The 14179-nt window shown below is 41.8% G+C and overlaps 1 protein-coding gene across 1 annotated transcript in view; it reads left to right on the top strand.

Moving 5' to 3' along the window:
- Nucleotides 1-14179, top strand: part of LOC136625606 (uncharacterized) — a 532926-nt gene that overhangs the window by 393928 nt on the left and 124819 nt on the right. The window contains exon 10 of the mRNA XM_066599945.1: nucleotides 2745-2823. Coding sequence (XP_066456042.1) covers nucleotides 2745-2823 — 79 coding nt within the window. The remainder of the gene's footprint in view (nucleotides 1-2744; nucleotides 2824-14179) is intronic.

The following is a 14179-nucleotide window of genomic DNA, read 5'->3' as shown; positions in this document are numbered from 1 at the left end:
CACATTATATTGTAGTCCTCTATGATAAACAGATTATAATATACTATACCGTAATCCTATCCTATTACAGTATATCACATTATAATCTGTTCTAGCTGACAGGAGAGCCAGAGCTGGGGAATTGCCAAGAGCCTTTTACAGAAATCAGCAGCGCTAGACAGTGCCTCACTGCAATTATCAGATAAGTATGGTTATTGTCTTGTAGGAAAATAAGTTATGCCGGAACAAGGGAAGTGACAGAGAAGGAAAAGTTACTCAGAAAGCCCCTTACCCAGAGAGCGATCAATCCCAAGTGCATCGTGAACGTAGGTGCCTCTGACATTTGTAAGCAATGCTATTAAAGTCTATTAGGGAAATTGATGTGCGAAAGAGAGCGAATATGATTAAAAGAGCATTACACCCTGGCAATCAGACTGGAGGTGTGTCCTTGGCATATTAACAAGGATTTGCTTATTAACTACACATTGACTTGTGATTAATGCATATATAATGCAATATTAATCCCAAAAATTCACTCCAGATCTCACAAGCTATATAGAGGAATGCATTGAGCCGCTGAAGACAATAGGTTACTGCCGGCAAACAGCATAGGCAAGTGGGTCAATGATTAAAAGGGAAGCTGCCACCTGCCTAAAGCACCACAAACTAACTTATGGTGCTGTTAGGTGAGGTGGCGGGAAGCTGGGTGCTGTATTTTTTTATATTTACCCTTTTCCTGGTGCCCGCTGCTGAAGTCTGTACACTGGATGAAAATTGTGATTCAGATTACCGTTTGTGCACTTTGCCATGGTCTTGTATAGGAGAGCACACGGGTGTCCGAAAAAAGTCCCGCATGCAGCACCTTTTCTTCCGTCTAAAAGCTGGGCAGCTGAGCGGAAACCGAATGGACCCCATTATAGTCAATGTTTAGTTACAGCACTGCTCGGTGCCGTCCAGAGATGAAGCCGCTTGGCTACAGGGATTCCCCTTTCCTGCTCTCTGAACAGAGCAGGGAGAGCGGAACCCCCAACACAGGTGTGAAACCACCCAAATCCATCAACCCAAGCGTGATGTAGTGCATTAAAAGCACGCTGAACGCACAAAATACAGCATTCGCTTTAGCTACGCCGCTTGTCTAAAAAGCCCATTGAAATCAATGGAGGCTCAGTACAGCCTTTTTAGCAGGCCTTTCTAACACTTAAAAAACGCCTGTGTGAGAGTGGCCTAAAACACTAATGAATATTCTATACCCTCCAAGGTTTAACTAACTGAACACACATAGTACTCTCATTTATTAATATTAATTGTATTCCCTGCCTCGATCCTTGCAGTCATCTAGAATGAATACATTACCATCAGATACGAATAAGCCTCTACCTTGTTCCTGATACATGTTTTCCATTTTTGAGAAGATAATGGTAAAATAATGGCAGCTGCGGTCTATCTTATGTGTGCTCCTCTATTGGAAAATGGTAGCAACAGACACTGCCTCATGTCTGGTTGTTGGCTGAGTTTTTAAAGAAGCAGTTGTGGGAAGTTTTATGGAAAATCGCATTGCAATACTGAATGCAAAAACAAGATTAACAGTTTTTTTCTACTTTGAAATCAATTTGAATTGCCACAAAGACTTAAAGTGATTTTCCGAGACTTAACTATTGATGACCTATCCTCATGATTAATGAATAGTTGATCGGCAGAGGTCCACCACTTGGGATCACCACCGATCAGCTGTTCATTGGGTCAGCTGTCAGCGTGGTCAGAGCCGGAAGCTGACATCTCCGTGCACATTGTAGTGGCCTGAATTGGTAATGTAGGCACGGTGTGTACATAGTGTAATAGGGGAGACTGGAAGATGTGGTGCTGTGGGGACCCGGGAGGTGAGTGCAGAATCTTTATATTATTTTTAGGCATGGGGAGCAGGAATTAAAAAAATAATCTCAAACAACTCCTTTAGTTAACTACGGTACATATACATTTAGCCTAGTACTGTAACTTTATGTCCCTCTCCATGGTGCTGATTACAGGAATATGACACATCCGTAGAAAAATCCACATAGAAAGCAGAAAGTACCATACAGTTGAGAAGTTAACTGAATATTAACATACTTTGGGAATCTTGTATGCACAAAATAACTGTTCTGGAGGACTTTCAAAGAATGGGTTGGACGGCATTCTTTAACTTCAACTTGTGTTTACAAAGAAATTATATGCTAAATGTTTATCATATATACAATATAATGAATACAATGTTAGTGCAGGGTGGGACATGGAAAATTAGGCCAGCATCACACTCTTTACCACACATGTCGACCACAAGGTTCGCGGGGCCAAATCCAGCCTGCCACCCCATTTTATGTGGCCCGCTGGCCGTGCAGCAACCTAACAGGCATTCCACTCACCCAACCTGCTGCTCTGGTCTAGCGGCAGCATGCAGGGTCTTTGACCTCTCATCTCCCGGTGCCTTCATTTCAATGCTGTACAACTGTCCAAGAGTATGTCTGGAGTGTTACTGTCTGGAGTGTGCTCCAGAAATGATGAATTACCAGTGCATGTGCTCCAGAGGTGCTTCTGGCAATGATGAACAGGCAAAGCATGTTTTCTGCACTGCGAGCATGCCCAGAGTTCATTGATGAATATGCCTTTAGACAGCCTTCACAAGAGTGTGGTACCGGGCTAATTTTCCGTGGTCCACCCTGGTCAGTATTATTGTTTATTAGTGTTCAGCTATTTTTCCTGCTAATTAGATTGTATGTTGTTCATTTCAGATGGTACATTCCATTGTTCAGCCTGATATTCTTGATGATGCTGTGTTACCTGCGGATAATCTACGTGGCAAAACAAAGGGTAATGTTGTCTCTTGTGTTAATTCCATTAAATGACTACTTGGCATTGGCGTACATAAGGCTACAAGCTAGTCTTTGGTTTCCTTGAGACCCATGTAGTTTGTGTTGAAATGATTTATAATAAACCCTTGTCCATATCCAACAACATCCAACCATGTAATAGAAAAGTCTACACAATGAGTAGCATTACTGAGGCTCTAAACTTACACACTGCTTGATGTATAATGTTAAAGATATATTTAATGTTAAACGTACCCACACATTCAGATGACTTTTTAGAATAAGCTGCCATGTGTGTACCTGGGGATTAACATTATTTCTGATCATTATCTGACTTGTATCCCACATGTTTCACCAGCTTTCCCCTCAGCAGGCTCTTTCTCTAATTTTTAGCTGTCTCTGAGCTGGTGGGTGAACACTATTATGATGTCTCCTATACACTGCACATTGAGAAAACAGCAGATTCTGTCCCCTAACTCTCTGTAACACACACAGAGAAACAATATTAGTATATAGGACCGTGTACAGCAGTACTGAGCAATGTAGCAGTGATTTTAATTGCTGTAGCACAGGAAAGCACTTTTTAGCTGCATCCACATCCTTGTGTGTCTCTGCTTCTCTCTTCCTTTGCAACAGCTTCTTCCTTCCCCTCCACTCTTCATACAACTCTATGGGCAGCATAAGACAACTGTCCCCTCCACTTCACAGTATCCGTTTTGATGTCTCCGTTATTAGAGATGGACTTCACATTACAACAGGAGGTGTGCAGCAAATTAGAAGGAAGTGAGATCCCTAGTTATTGTCACTTCCGAATGATTTTTCACCATAAAGTATATAATTTGCATGTTTGCTTGTCATCATCTTATAGCCTCAAAGTGCAGTGACCATTTAACCCCTTGAGTGGCGGGTTTCCTACCACCCTGTCAGACCCACCAGGGCAGGTTTTTTAAAATGGTCTAATCATTGAATTTCAACTAATTTTGCAGTTGCGTTTCAAGAGCCATAACTTTTTCATTTTTCCATTGACATGGCCATATAAGGGCTTGTTTTTTGCGGGACAAGTTGTGATTTTTTAAACAGGAGGGAGCAAAAAAAGAAATGGGGAAAAAAGAAAAAAAGGGGCCATGTTATTAAGGGGTTAAATAATGTATTAACTTCCTTCTCTGGGTCATTACGACGAACGGATACCCCATGTGTGATTGTATTTTTGATTTTTTACAAAGTAAAGGGAGACAAGTGTTTTTATAATTTTTTTTAAAAAATTTTTTTTAGTTTTTTTTGTCCCTTTAGGGGACTTCCACAGGGACCCATCAGGACCCCCTGATCACATTCCGGGGGTCCGATGGTGACAGCCCTTTACATGCTGCAGTGACAGCCCTTTACATGCTGCAGTCACATAGACTGCCGCATGTAAAGGGTTAACACAGCAGAGATCGGAGGTTTTCTCTGATCTCTGCTGTAAGAGCAGGTACCTAACTGTCCTCTGACAGCCAAGCACCAAGCTCTCCCTGCCACAGAGACCGTCGGCTTGTTTCTGACAAGCCGATGGTCTCTATGGCAACCTGTAAACAAAGCAGGACATTGCCGGCATATCGGCAATATCTTCTGCTGGTTTTTCAAAGTCCTTGCACTGCTTTGTGTGGGTCTGTGCAGGCAGAGCACAATGTCACAGCTTGTGGCATTGTGCTCTGCAGCTCCCATAGTGATACATAGCCCGGAAATCTTCCGGGCTATGTCACTATGAGCAGTGGAGCTCGTCCCGGAAAATTTCCGGGCGTGCCACTCAAGGGGTTAAAGGGAAACTTGTCTTTTCAAATCTTTTTTTAACTATGGACCTACTGATGCTGAAGTAGTGATTGTTTTATTTTCCTGGTATGAGGAAAGAGAGGCATAGTAAACTTTAGTTATCTCAGCCTTAAGGCCCATTTAGTCACAACGATTATCGCTCAAAATTCGCTCAAAAGCCGTTTTTTGAGTGTTAATCGTTGTGTGTAACTGCACTTACATCGTGCAGTTTTCGTTAAGCTGTCACTCATTGTTGTCTTTAAGCTTGATGAAAGACAACGATGAACCTGATCAGGAATATACAGCTGATACTATTGTTTCAGCTGTATCCCACTCCCTGAACACAGGCTGGGTATGAAGAACATAGCTGTCCAGTTGCGTTCTTCATACCCCACTCGGAGCGCTGTATAACAGCCGGGCACTCCAAGCAGAGAACAGCTGGATGCAGAAAACAAGCAGAGCCACCCCGCTTGTCCTCTGCATCCCCCGCTCGGAACGCTTGGCTGTGTAACAGCCAGGCACTCCGAGCAGAGAACAGATGGATGCAGAAGACAAGCGACCCCGCTTGTCTTCCGCATCCCCTGCTCAGAGAGCAAGGTGATCGCTCAATGTTTGAGAGATCACCTTGCGCTGTAAATGGACACAACGATTATCGCTCAAAAGACATCTTTTGAGTGATATCGTTGTGTCTAACTGGGCCTTTAATCCCTTCATCCAGAGGGTTATCAGTCTGAAGAGACACTTTAGCGCTATTTTTGAATTTCAACTTATGCTGAGGTATAGAAGTTTGATTTAAAACAGGCGTTGACATCTTGCTCCCTTTTTGGGAGCCACCATAATGGTTAGCCTCCTTTGTAGACCCTATGTGTGACAGAATTGTTTTTTCACCTGCCAACCCCACTGAAATCCATCAGTATTGTCCTGTACACTCCTCATAGGTGTTCTCTAAGTGCTTAGACCTAGTGTTGCCAATTGCGCATCTGAATTTTGCTAAATTGTATCCCTCACTGTTCATTTTGTGCATTGTATGCTCCATGCCTAGAATATTTTTGCCCCCCACCTACCCAAAGCATGAGAGTCCTTGGTAGCATTAATACATGCACCCTTGCATAGCATACAATAATGTATTTGATCTTGATACATTTCCTCCCACAGGTACTTCTATGGGCCTAAGAGAGAAATGTATCTGTGTCCATGCAAGTGTGCCACCACTCTATTTATTAGTGGAAGCTGGCGATACACCATTCTTTTGACCCAAGTGGGTCTTAGCTGTCTCAACCCCAGTGATTTTACATTTATCCTGTATTTAATGGGAAAACCCCGTTAATCATTATTAATTTAAATGAAGGAATAAAAGCAAAAAACTTGTGTTTCCCTGAAAATAAGACCCTGTCTTATATAAATTTTTGCCCTAACAGAGGCACTAGGTCTTCTTTTCGAGGGAGATCTTATTATACTTACCTATCAGGCTCAGTCCAGGTTCTCCCGCTGCTCTCCACAGCTCCGACACACTTCCCGCAGTCCTCGGCTGCTAATATCACATCATTTCCTTATAGGATTCATAAATCCCGCCTCCAGGAAGCGATAGCTGTGATTGGTTCTTCGAATGCTGCTCAGCCAATCAGAATGGCGCTAGATGGACCAATGTGATGGCTGTTATTGGTTTATCCAGTACTGCATTGATTGGCTGAGCAGCGGTGGAAGGACCAATCAACAGCCATGGCATTGTAGAGGCAGGATTTATGAATTGGCTGAGCTGCAGCCAATCACAGCTATTGCATTCATTCATCCAGTGGAGCATTGATTGGCTGAGCAGCGGTCGAAAAAACAATCACAGCCATCGCTTCGGAGGTGGGATTTATGAATCCCATAACCATGAAGGAATGTTGTACAAGAGGGTAAGCACTGTGGGAGCGACCTGGACCGAGCCTGCTCAGTAATGTATTCTTTTTTTTAATGTAGTATAGCTGGGGCTTATTTTCAGGTAGAGCTTATACTCCAAGCCTCCACGAAAATTAGACTAGGGCTTTGTTTTGGGGTGGGTCTTATTTTCGAGAAAACCTGGTACACAATATATGTGTGTATGATGGAAGCAAGACAAAAGTAAGTATGCTAGGCGCTAAGGCTTTGTATAAGTGGAAGGAAAGTTGAAGCACTTTTAGTGAGGCAGTTTTATAGAAGGTGGAAGTGAGTTATGAACTGTCACTAAATAGACAATCACAAGTCACTTCTTCCAAGATGATGGGAATACGGAGGACATAAGTATACCATGGCCTGGAGCTTTTTGTATGGGGAATGAGGCACAATTTTGCAGGTGCTTTTATAGGAAAATCGCTGCCAGCTTCTGACAGGGGCACAGCGGGCAATCCTTGTATATGTGCACAGCTGGCAGACAGTGTGGGAGATTTATCAAGCCTCATTTAAAGTAATAGTAGAGCAATTGCCCATAATATTCAGATTCCAGCTCTCCGTTTTCATACACGCCTGTGAAATTGATGGAAGGAATCATGTTGGTGGCTATGGGTAGCTCCTCCACTTTTTTCCTTTTACATTTCCTCAATCCCTCTTACTGTGCAGGCAGACATTTTTATGGGGGTAACATAGCTTTCATTGCTATGGAGACACTGTATTTGTTATAGGGTACTACAATTTGGCATTTTAATCGCCCTTGCCTCAGGGAAGATGAACAAATGCTGGCTGATTTCCCTGCCGTCAACATCTGCGCACTAGGGTTCCTGGCAACGAGCCCCCATACGTTCAGCGCACCATGGGGGGCATTTATATGAACCAGGATTGTCTAATCAGGATGGTGCGTTGTAAAACAAATCATGGAGATAACAATCAGGGACTAGGAGGAATGTATTTATGTATATCAATCATGTCTGATACATTGTGCCAATGGATTTTTATCTGAAACAATTGTATCATCAACGACGATGCACAAACTCTTGCTTCCACTATTGGGTCTTCTCAATTATCATTATATCTCTATCTCAGTTTTAGGAGCCATTTGTAGGACTGAGACTCGATACGCCAAGATTCAGTTAAATGTATAATCTGCATGCTTATCTTTTTGTCACCCAAGGTTCAATATATGCAAATGCCGATGATCAAGTGCTTCCTGCAAAACATATTTCTGTCAGAAGCGCCTGTCTGCTATTTACCTTGTAGTCACCGTTATTACTAGAACTGTGGAGGCTCGGGAGAGATTTATTAGATTTGGGTATTTCAAAATTCAGCAAGCATGGTGAATATGCAGCTATTGCATCCGTCACAGCAATTTGCCAGGCTCTAGTTACAGGAACGTCTGGTACAGCTGAAGTAAGCTCTTCTCCGTGTGATTAGCAATGTAAATCATTGCTCTGTTTTGACTTTTTGCCTTTATATAATTTTGAGCTATTTTGAATTTTCTCCTATGTTATGGTGTCAATTACTGTACCATTGAAGAGTATGGATGTTTTCTTATCAATGCACGCTTGCTGGAATCAAAACCCTCAATCTGGCTCTTTCATATGAAAAAGTAAATTAAAAACTACACCAACTCCCCAAAAATTAGAGAAGTCGCTTGATGAATGTAGTAAAATTACTTCATGTTATTGGTTGCCTTTATCTGTTCTCTTCTCTTTAAGGGATCCGGAAAATATAGGAAGATAGGAATGTTTGGTGAAATTATCTTTACCTACACATCTATACGTATGCGTGTGCCGTGATAGCCCTGAGCACAATGTTGCAGTCCCCTGCTCTGGGGCAAAGCATTTTGATGCTGAGAGTTAATTAGAAAGTGACAGTGTTTGTTACTCGCTAATTAATTGATTCAAACAGCAGCGGCTGCGTCAAAGCCACATGCCAGCTTTACCAGCTTTACCCTGTTGGATAAGGTGACGGTAACGCTGGGAGTGATATACTGCAGATTACAGATTTAACTGAATTATTTAGCTATTTTTATCAGTGGATGGAGCTCATGGCTGCTTCTTAAATAGTAGTTAAAGTAATTTAAAAGGGTATTCCGGAGCGTAAAAGTTTTCACCTATTCCCGAGAATGGGGGACACGTGCACTCTCTCCCATTTATCAGTGCAGGGTTTATTCTCCCTATCACTGTAACATCAGAGTGGGGCTGAATAGATACTCATAGATAGATATGAGTACATCTGCTACATCAATAGATGTCTGTCCAGCCTCTGTTTAAAAACTTCAATTGAAGGATAACTCATCACCTCCCGTGCAACCTGTTCCACTCATTCATCTAATCAGATTCCTTTCAATTCTGGACTCTGGCAGCGGGGAAGAATGCAGTGCCTGCTGCAGTGACAGGGATACGGGCCAAAGGAGAATTCCTGGAAACCAGCCTCCAGTGTCCATGCCCCTAGGGAATTCCATGGCAGGTATCCAAGGAAACTGGCCCCTGGGATGTGGCAACCGGGATTCAAACCGGGACCTCCTGTGCTCTGGACAGTGTCCCTCCCCAATGAGCTATCCAGTTGGTAGTACAAAGCACTTGGCTATATCCATAAGCCTCATTGAATTCACAATGTTACTGCAATAGGGAGAAATAACGGGGGGACATGGATCTTCTTTCTCAGGATAAATGGGGGTCCCAGCGGACCCCTAGCAATCTATCAGTTTTCACCCATATATCCTATTCCTGTTCATATCACAGATGAGAAACAGGACATTCAAATGCATGTCCTTGTGGTGCTTCTGTAAATCAGACTGCACATAGACTGGTGTCTGTGTGCTGACTGATGTGAGTTCTGCCCAAGTCAGGCACCTCGCACACAAGGGGAACTGTGCACCCAACCATAGCCATATGGGGACTGTTTTTTTTAATGGCACTCTTTACTTTATGTATAATGTAGTCTTTAACTTTACTAATCCAATTCCAAAAAAATTAATGAAAGAAAAACCCTGAAATTCTGTCATTGTTTCTATAGTTTTTTTCATGACATTTATCATACAGTATGAATGATGTGCTAAGTTATTCTATGGGTCAATACGATTATAGCAATGCCAAATTTATAATATTTTTATATATGTTTTTAAATGTGTTTATGTTACGGCCATCGTCTGCAGATAGTCCTAATGCCGCCTGCCCTGACCTTCTACCTGATTACTGTTTTGAAAGAAGCCTACATGTCCTGACCTCTGGTTACCATACTATCTACGTTCTTGCCTGTTCCATTGGTACCATGCTTCAGCTCTTTGTGATTTATCCCAATCATCTGACACACACCAACTGACAAGCCACACCCCTTTTTTAAAAAATTAGGTGGGTGGTGGCACAAACATCAACAATAGCAAATTTTTGCGCAAATCCACACTTGCGCAAAAATTTGTGCCTTTATTACGCCAGAAACTCCTGTTAAATCTTTTATGAATGTCCTCCATCATGTCTGTTTTTTAAACGTGGTGGCTATTTATTTAGTTTTAGAAACCTTCCTGGAGGCTGCCATACTGGAGGTACAAATCTATTTTTTTAGTATAGACAATATAGCAGGGTGTATATACTTTATGGCATCTGAAAGGAATGGGAAGCAATTAACAGAGAAATGTCAGAGATTAATACAGTCTTCAAAAATGGATGGAATTCAGTCTCCCCAGAGATGAAAGGGAAGATGCATACTGAGCTATATCTACTCTGCGTATAGTGTCACCACTGTGTCTTATCTTGGCCTCCAGCAGTATAATACTGAAGAGCTGTTATTATCTCAATCACTCGCTAATGATAATGACATGACTCTGTTCATTCTTTCCCAATATAATACAAGAAAACTGTTAATTGAACTGCAGAGAACCTTACTGTTTCTGCTTTAGTGGCCAAGGTGAAAACTGGAAAATTTCAAGATTTTTTTTTTATCTGAATCGTCATTAAAATATTAAATATACTAAAAACCTATAAACTTGTACTCCCAAATTCCTCTTTGACGTTGGGATTTAAAATTGCCTTTTAGTATAGTATCTTTCATATGTTCTATGTTTGGCCACAAGTAATTTTGTCTTTCTTTCTTTTATTGTGTGGTGGTGAGACCTTATCTTCGATTTCAGTTTTTTGTCCGGTTTCTCCAACATAAAGGCCCCTAACAGGACATTTACTGCACAGGATCAGATACATAACATTGGGCGTGGAACATGTGAATGTCCCAGGGATCTGGTTTCTCTATATAAGTAGCTTGATGTCAGGTTTATGGTGGGGTGAAATTCATTGAATTTCTCATGATTCTCTCAGAAAAATACATTTAAGTCATCATGGAAGCGCCCCGGTCAAAGCATTGACACCTCTTAGACTATGTAATTATACGAGCCAGAGACCACTGCAATGTACTTCTCACAAGAGCCATGACAGGTGCTGATGATTGCTGGACAGACCACAGGTTCATTCAATCTACAATGGCCTTCAAGATCACCCCCAAACACAGATTCCAAGGCAAAAAGATAAGACGTAAAATGCATACCTTAGAGGGCCCTTTAACCCCTTCATGACATGGCCTATTTTGGCGTTGAGGACCAAGCGATTTTTTGGTATTTTTCCATCTCCATTTTTCAAAAGCCATAACTTTTTTATTTTTCCGTGGACGCGGCCGTATAAGGGCTTGTTTTTTGCGTGGCGAACTGTAGTTTTTATCGATGCCAATTTTGGTTATATAGACTATATTGTAAATTTTTTTTTTTTTTTTAATGATAGCAGAGAGAGAAAACGCATCAATTCTGCCATAGATTTTTTTATTTTTTTTTTTACACCGTTAATCATGCAGCATAAATGAGACTTTCCATTTTTTCTGCAGCCCGGTACGGTTACAACGATACCAAAATTCTAACATTTTTTTTAGGTTTTCCCACTTTTCTGCAATAAAAACCCTTTTTTTTGGAAATCTTTTTTCTATTCTAAATTGCTGCATTCAAAGTCACGTAACTTTTTTATTTTTTGATGTACAGAGCTCTATAAGGGCTTATTTTTTGCGAGACGAGCTGTAGATTTTATTGGTACCATTTTGGCGTACATACGACTTTTTTGATCACTTTTATTGCGTTTTTAGTGAGGCAAAATGCTAAAAATGAGCATTTTGCCTCAGTTTTTTAGCTTTTTTTTTAGCGTTTTTTTCGGTGCACAGTCAAAAGCATGTGCAACTTATTGTGCGCATCGTTACGGACGCGACAATACCAAATATGTGGGGTTTTAATTTTTTTTTACCTTTTTTTATGCTAATCTGAGAAAAAGCATAAAAAATGTTTTTTTTACTCTTTTTTTTTTTACATTTTTTTAATTCATTTTTTAAATCTTTCTTTTTTTTTTATACTGTTTGTGTCCCTCTGAGGGACTTTAATCACTGCCCTGATGATCGCTGTCATAAGGCATGGCAGAGCTACTGCTCTCCCATGCCTTATCGCTCATACAGCGATCTCAGGCATAGGCAATAAGTGTCTGGCGTCCTGTTGCCATGGTGACAGGCCGGGCTCTCGCGATGACATCGCGAGTTCCGGCCGGAGACACAGAGGGAGCCACGCTCCCGCTGTGAACTCTTCCCCTGCCGCGATCTACTTAGATCGCGGCAGGGAAGGGGTTAAAAGTGGCGGGCGCATCTCCGATGTCCCCCCGCTGCTGCAGCGAGACGCCGGCTGTGACTGACAGCCGGCTCCCGCTGCGGGATAGCGCGGGATCACATATGATCCAGCGCTATCTCCAGGACGTAAGTTTACGCCCTGTTGCGGGAAGTACCCCGCTCCCAGGACGTAAACTTACGCCCTGCAGCGGGAATGGGTTAAGAGCCCTCCAAGCAAATCCTTCTCCAGACAAGACTTCAAGCATCATCTATTCATGGAATACCCTGAAAATGTTGAGGAACATTGGAATAAACTGCAGATCACCATTTTTACAGCCTGTGAAGAAATCATTGGATACCAAACTAAGAAACATCAAGACTGGTTTGATAAAAATGATAACAAGATCCAACAACCAATTGATAAGAAAAGGAAAGCCTTCCAAATATGGCAAAAAAACACCAACTGTGTTGCTAAGAAAAAGATGTACACTAGTGCAAAAGCCTGAGAAGGACCAGAGAACTCAAGAACACCCGGACAAAAAAGACTTAAAAAATCCAATATTTTGCAGATATCCATGATGGCACTGTTTTTTTTATAAAGCCACAAAGGTCATCTATGGCCCAACAAATCATGGCATACACCCTCTACATTCATCAGATAGAACCAAGCCTCTAAAGGACAAAAAAGTCAATTGCACTATGTTGGAAAGAGCACTATCATAACCTCCTTAACTGCAGTTTTAATGTGGCTGAAGAGGCTCTCTTGCAAATCCAGCAACAACAAGTGAGGCATGAGCTTGCAGCACTGCCTAGCTTGGAAGAACTCAGCAAAGCCATCTGCCAATTGAAAAATAACAAAACCAGCAGACCTGATGGGATCCCTGTTGAAATCTCTAAAGAGGGTGGACCTGAGCTGACACAACAACTCAACCAGCTGATTGAAAAGTTTGGACGACTGAGAAAATATCGGTAGACTTTAAGGACGCCACTATAATCACCATTTTCAAAAAGGAGGAAAAGAACAGACTGTGTAAACTATCGAGGTATCTCCCTTCTAACTTCTGCTGGGAAAATCCTTGCAAGAATTCTTGCAAACCGTCTTTTACGCATTTCAGAATACATCCTCCTGGAATCCCAGAACGGCTTCCACCCTTCCAGAGGAACAGTGGATATGATCTTCACGGCAAGACAGCTTCAAGAAGCAGGAAACAAAATCAACTACTGTACATGGCTTTCATTGACCTCGCAAAGGCATTCAACACATTGAATCGCAATGCTCTTTGGACTATCCTCCAAAAAATCAGATGCCCTAATAAATTCCTGAGCATCCTGCCATTGCCATCATGGCTCCTCCATGATGACATGATGGCAATGGTCTTGAATAGCAATGGCTCCCAAGGTGACCCATTTAGGGTGTAGTCAGGGGTTAAACAGGGTTGTGTTATTGCCCCAACTTTATTTTCCATTTTTATAGCTATGATACTACACTTTGTTGCTGGGAAGCTTCCTACCGGGTGGAAATCATCTATCGGACAGATGGCAAACTATTTAACCTTAACAGACTAAAAGCCAAAACCAAGATCACAACAACGTTTGTTACAAGACACCAATATGCTGATGATAACGTAGTCTGTGCTCATTCAGAAGAAGATCTACAAGCCACTTTAAATATCTTTGCAGAAGCCAACGAAAGCTTGGCCTCTTACTGAACATTGAGAAAACGAAAGTGCTCTATCAGCAGGCACCAACTAATCCTTCTGCAATACCAGAAATACAGCTTAATGGTGTAATGTTGGAAAGTGTTGATCATTTCCGCTACCTTGGCAGCTACCTCTCCACAAAAGCTAACATCAACGCCGAAATACAACACCATCTGAGCTCTGCATGTACAGCATTTTTTCAAATAAAGCAAAGAGTGTCTAAGGATCGGAACATTCGTAGGGATACCAAGATGCTTGTTTATAAAGCTATTGTTCTACCAACCCTGTTATACGCCTGCAAAACATGGACCATCTACAAACGTCACTCTCAACTTC

The sequence above is a fragment of the Eleutherodactylus coqui genome, chromosome 4, assembly GCF_035609145.1.
Source record: "Eleutherodactylus coqui strain aEleCoq1 chromosome 4, aEleCoq1.hap1, whole genome shotgun sequence".
Taxonomy (NCBI): Eukaryota; Metazoa; Chordata; class Amphibia; order Anura; family Eleutherodactylidae; genus Eleutherodactylus; species Eleutherodactylus coqui.
This window is presented reverse-complemented; position numbering and strand designations above follow the sequence as displayed.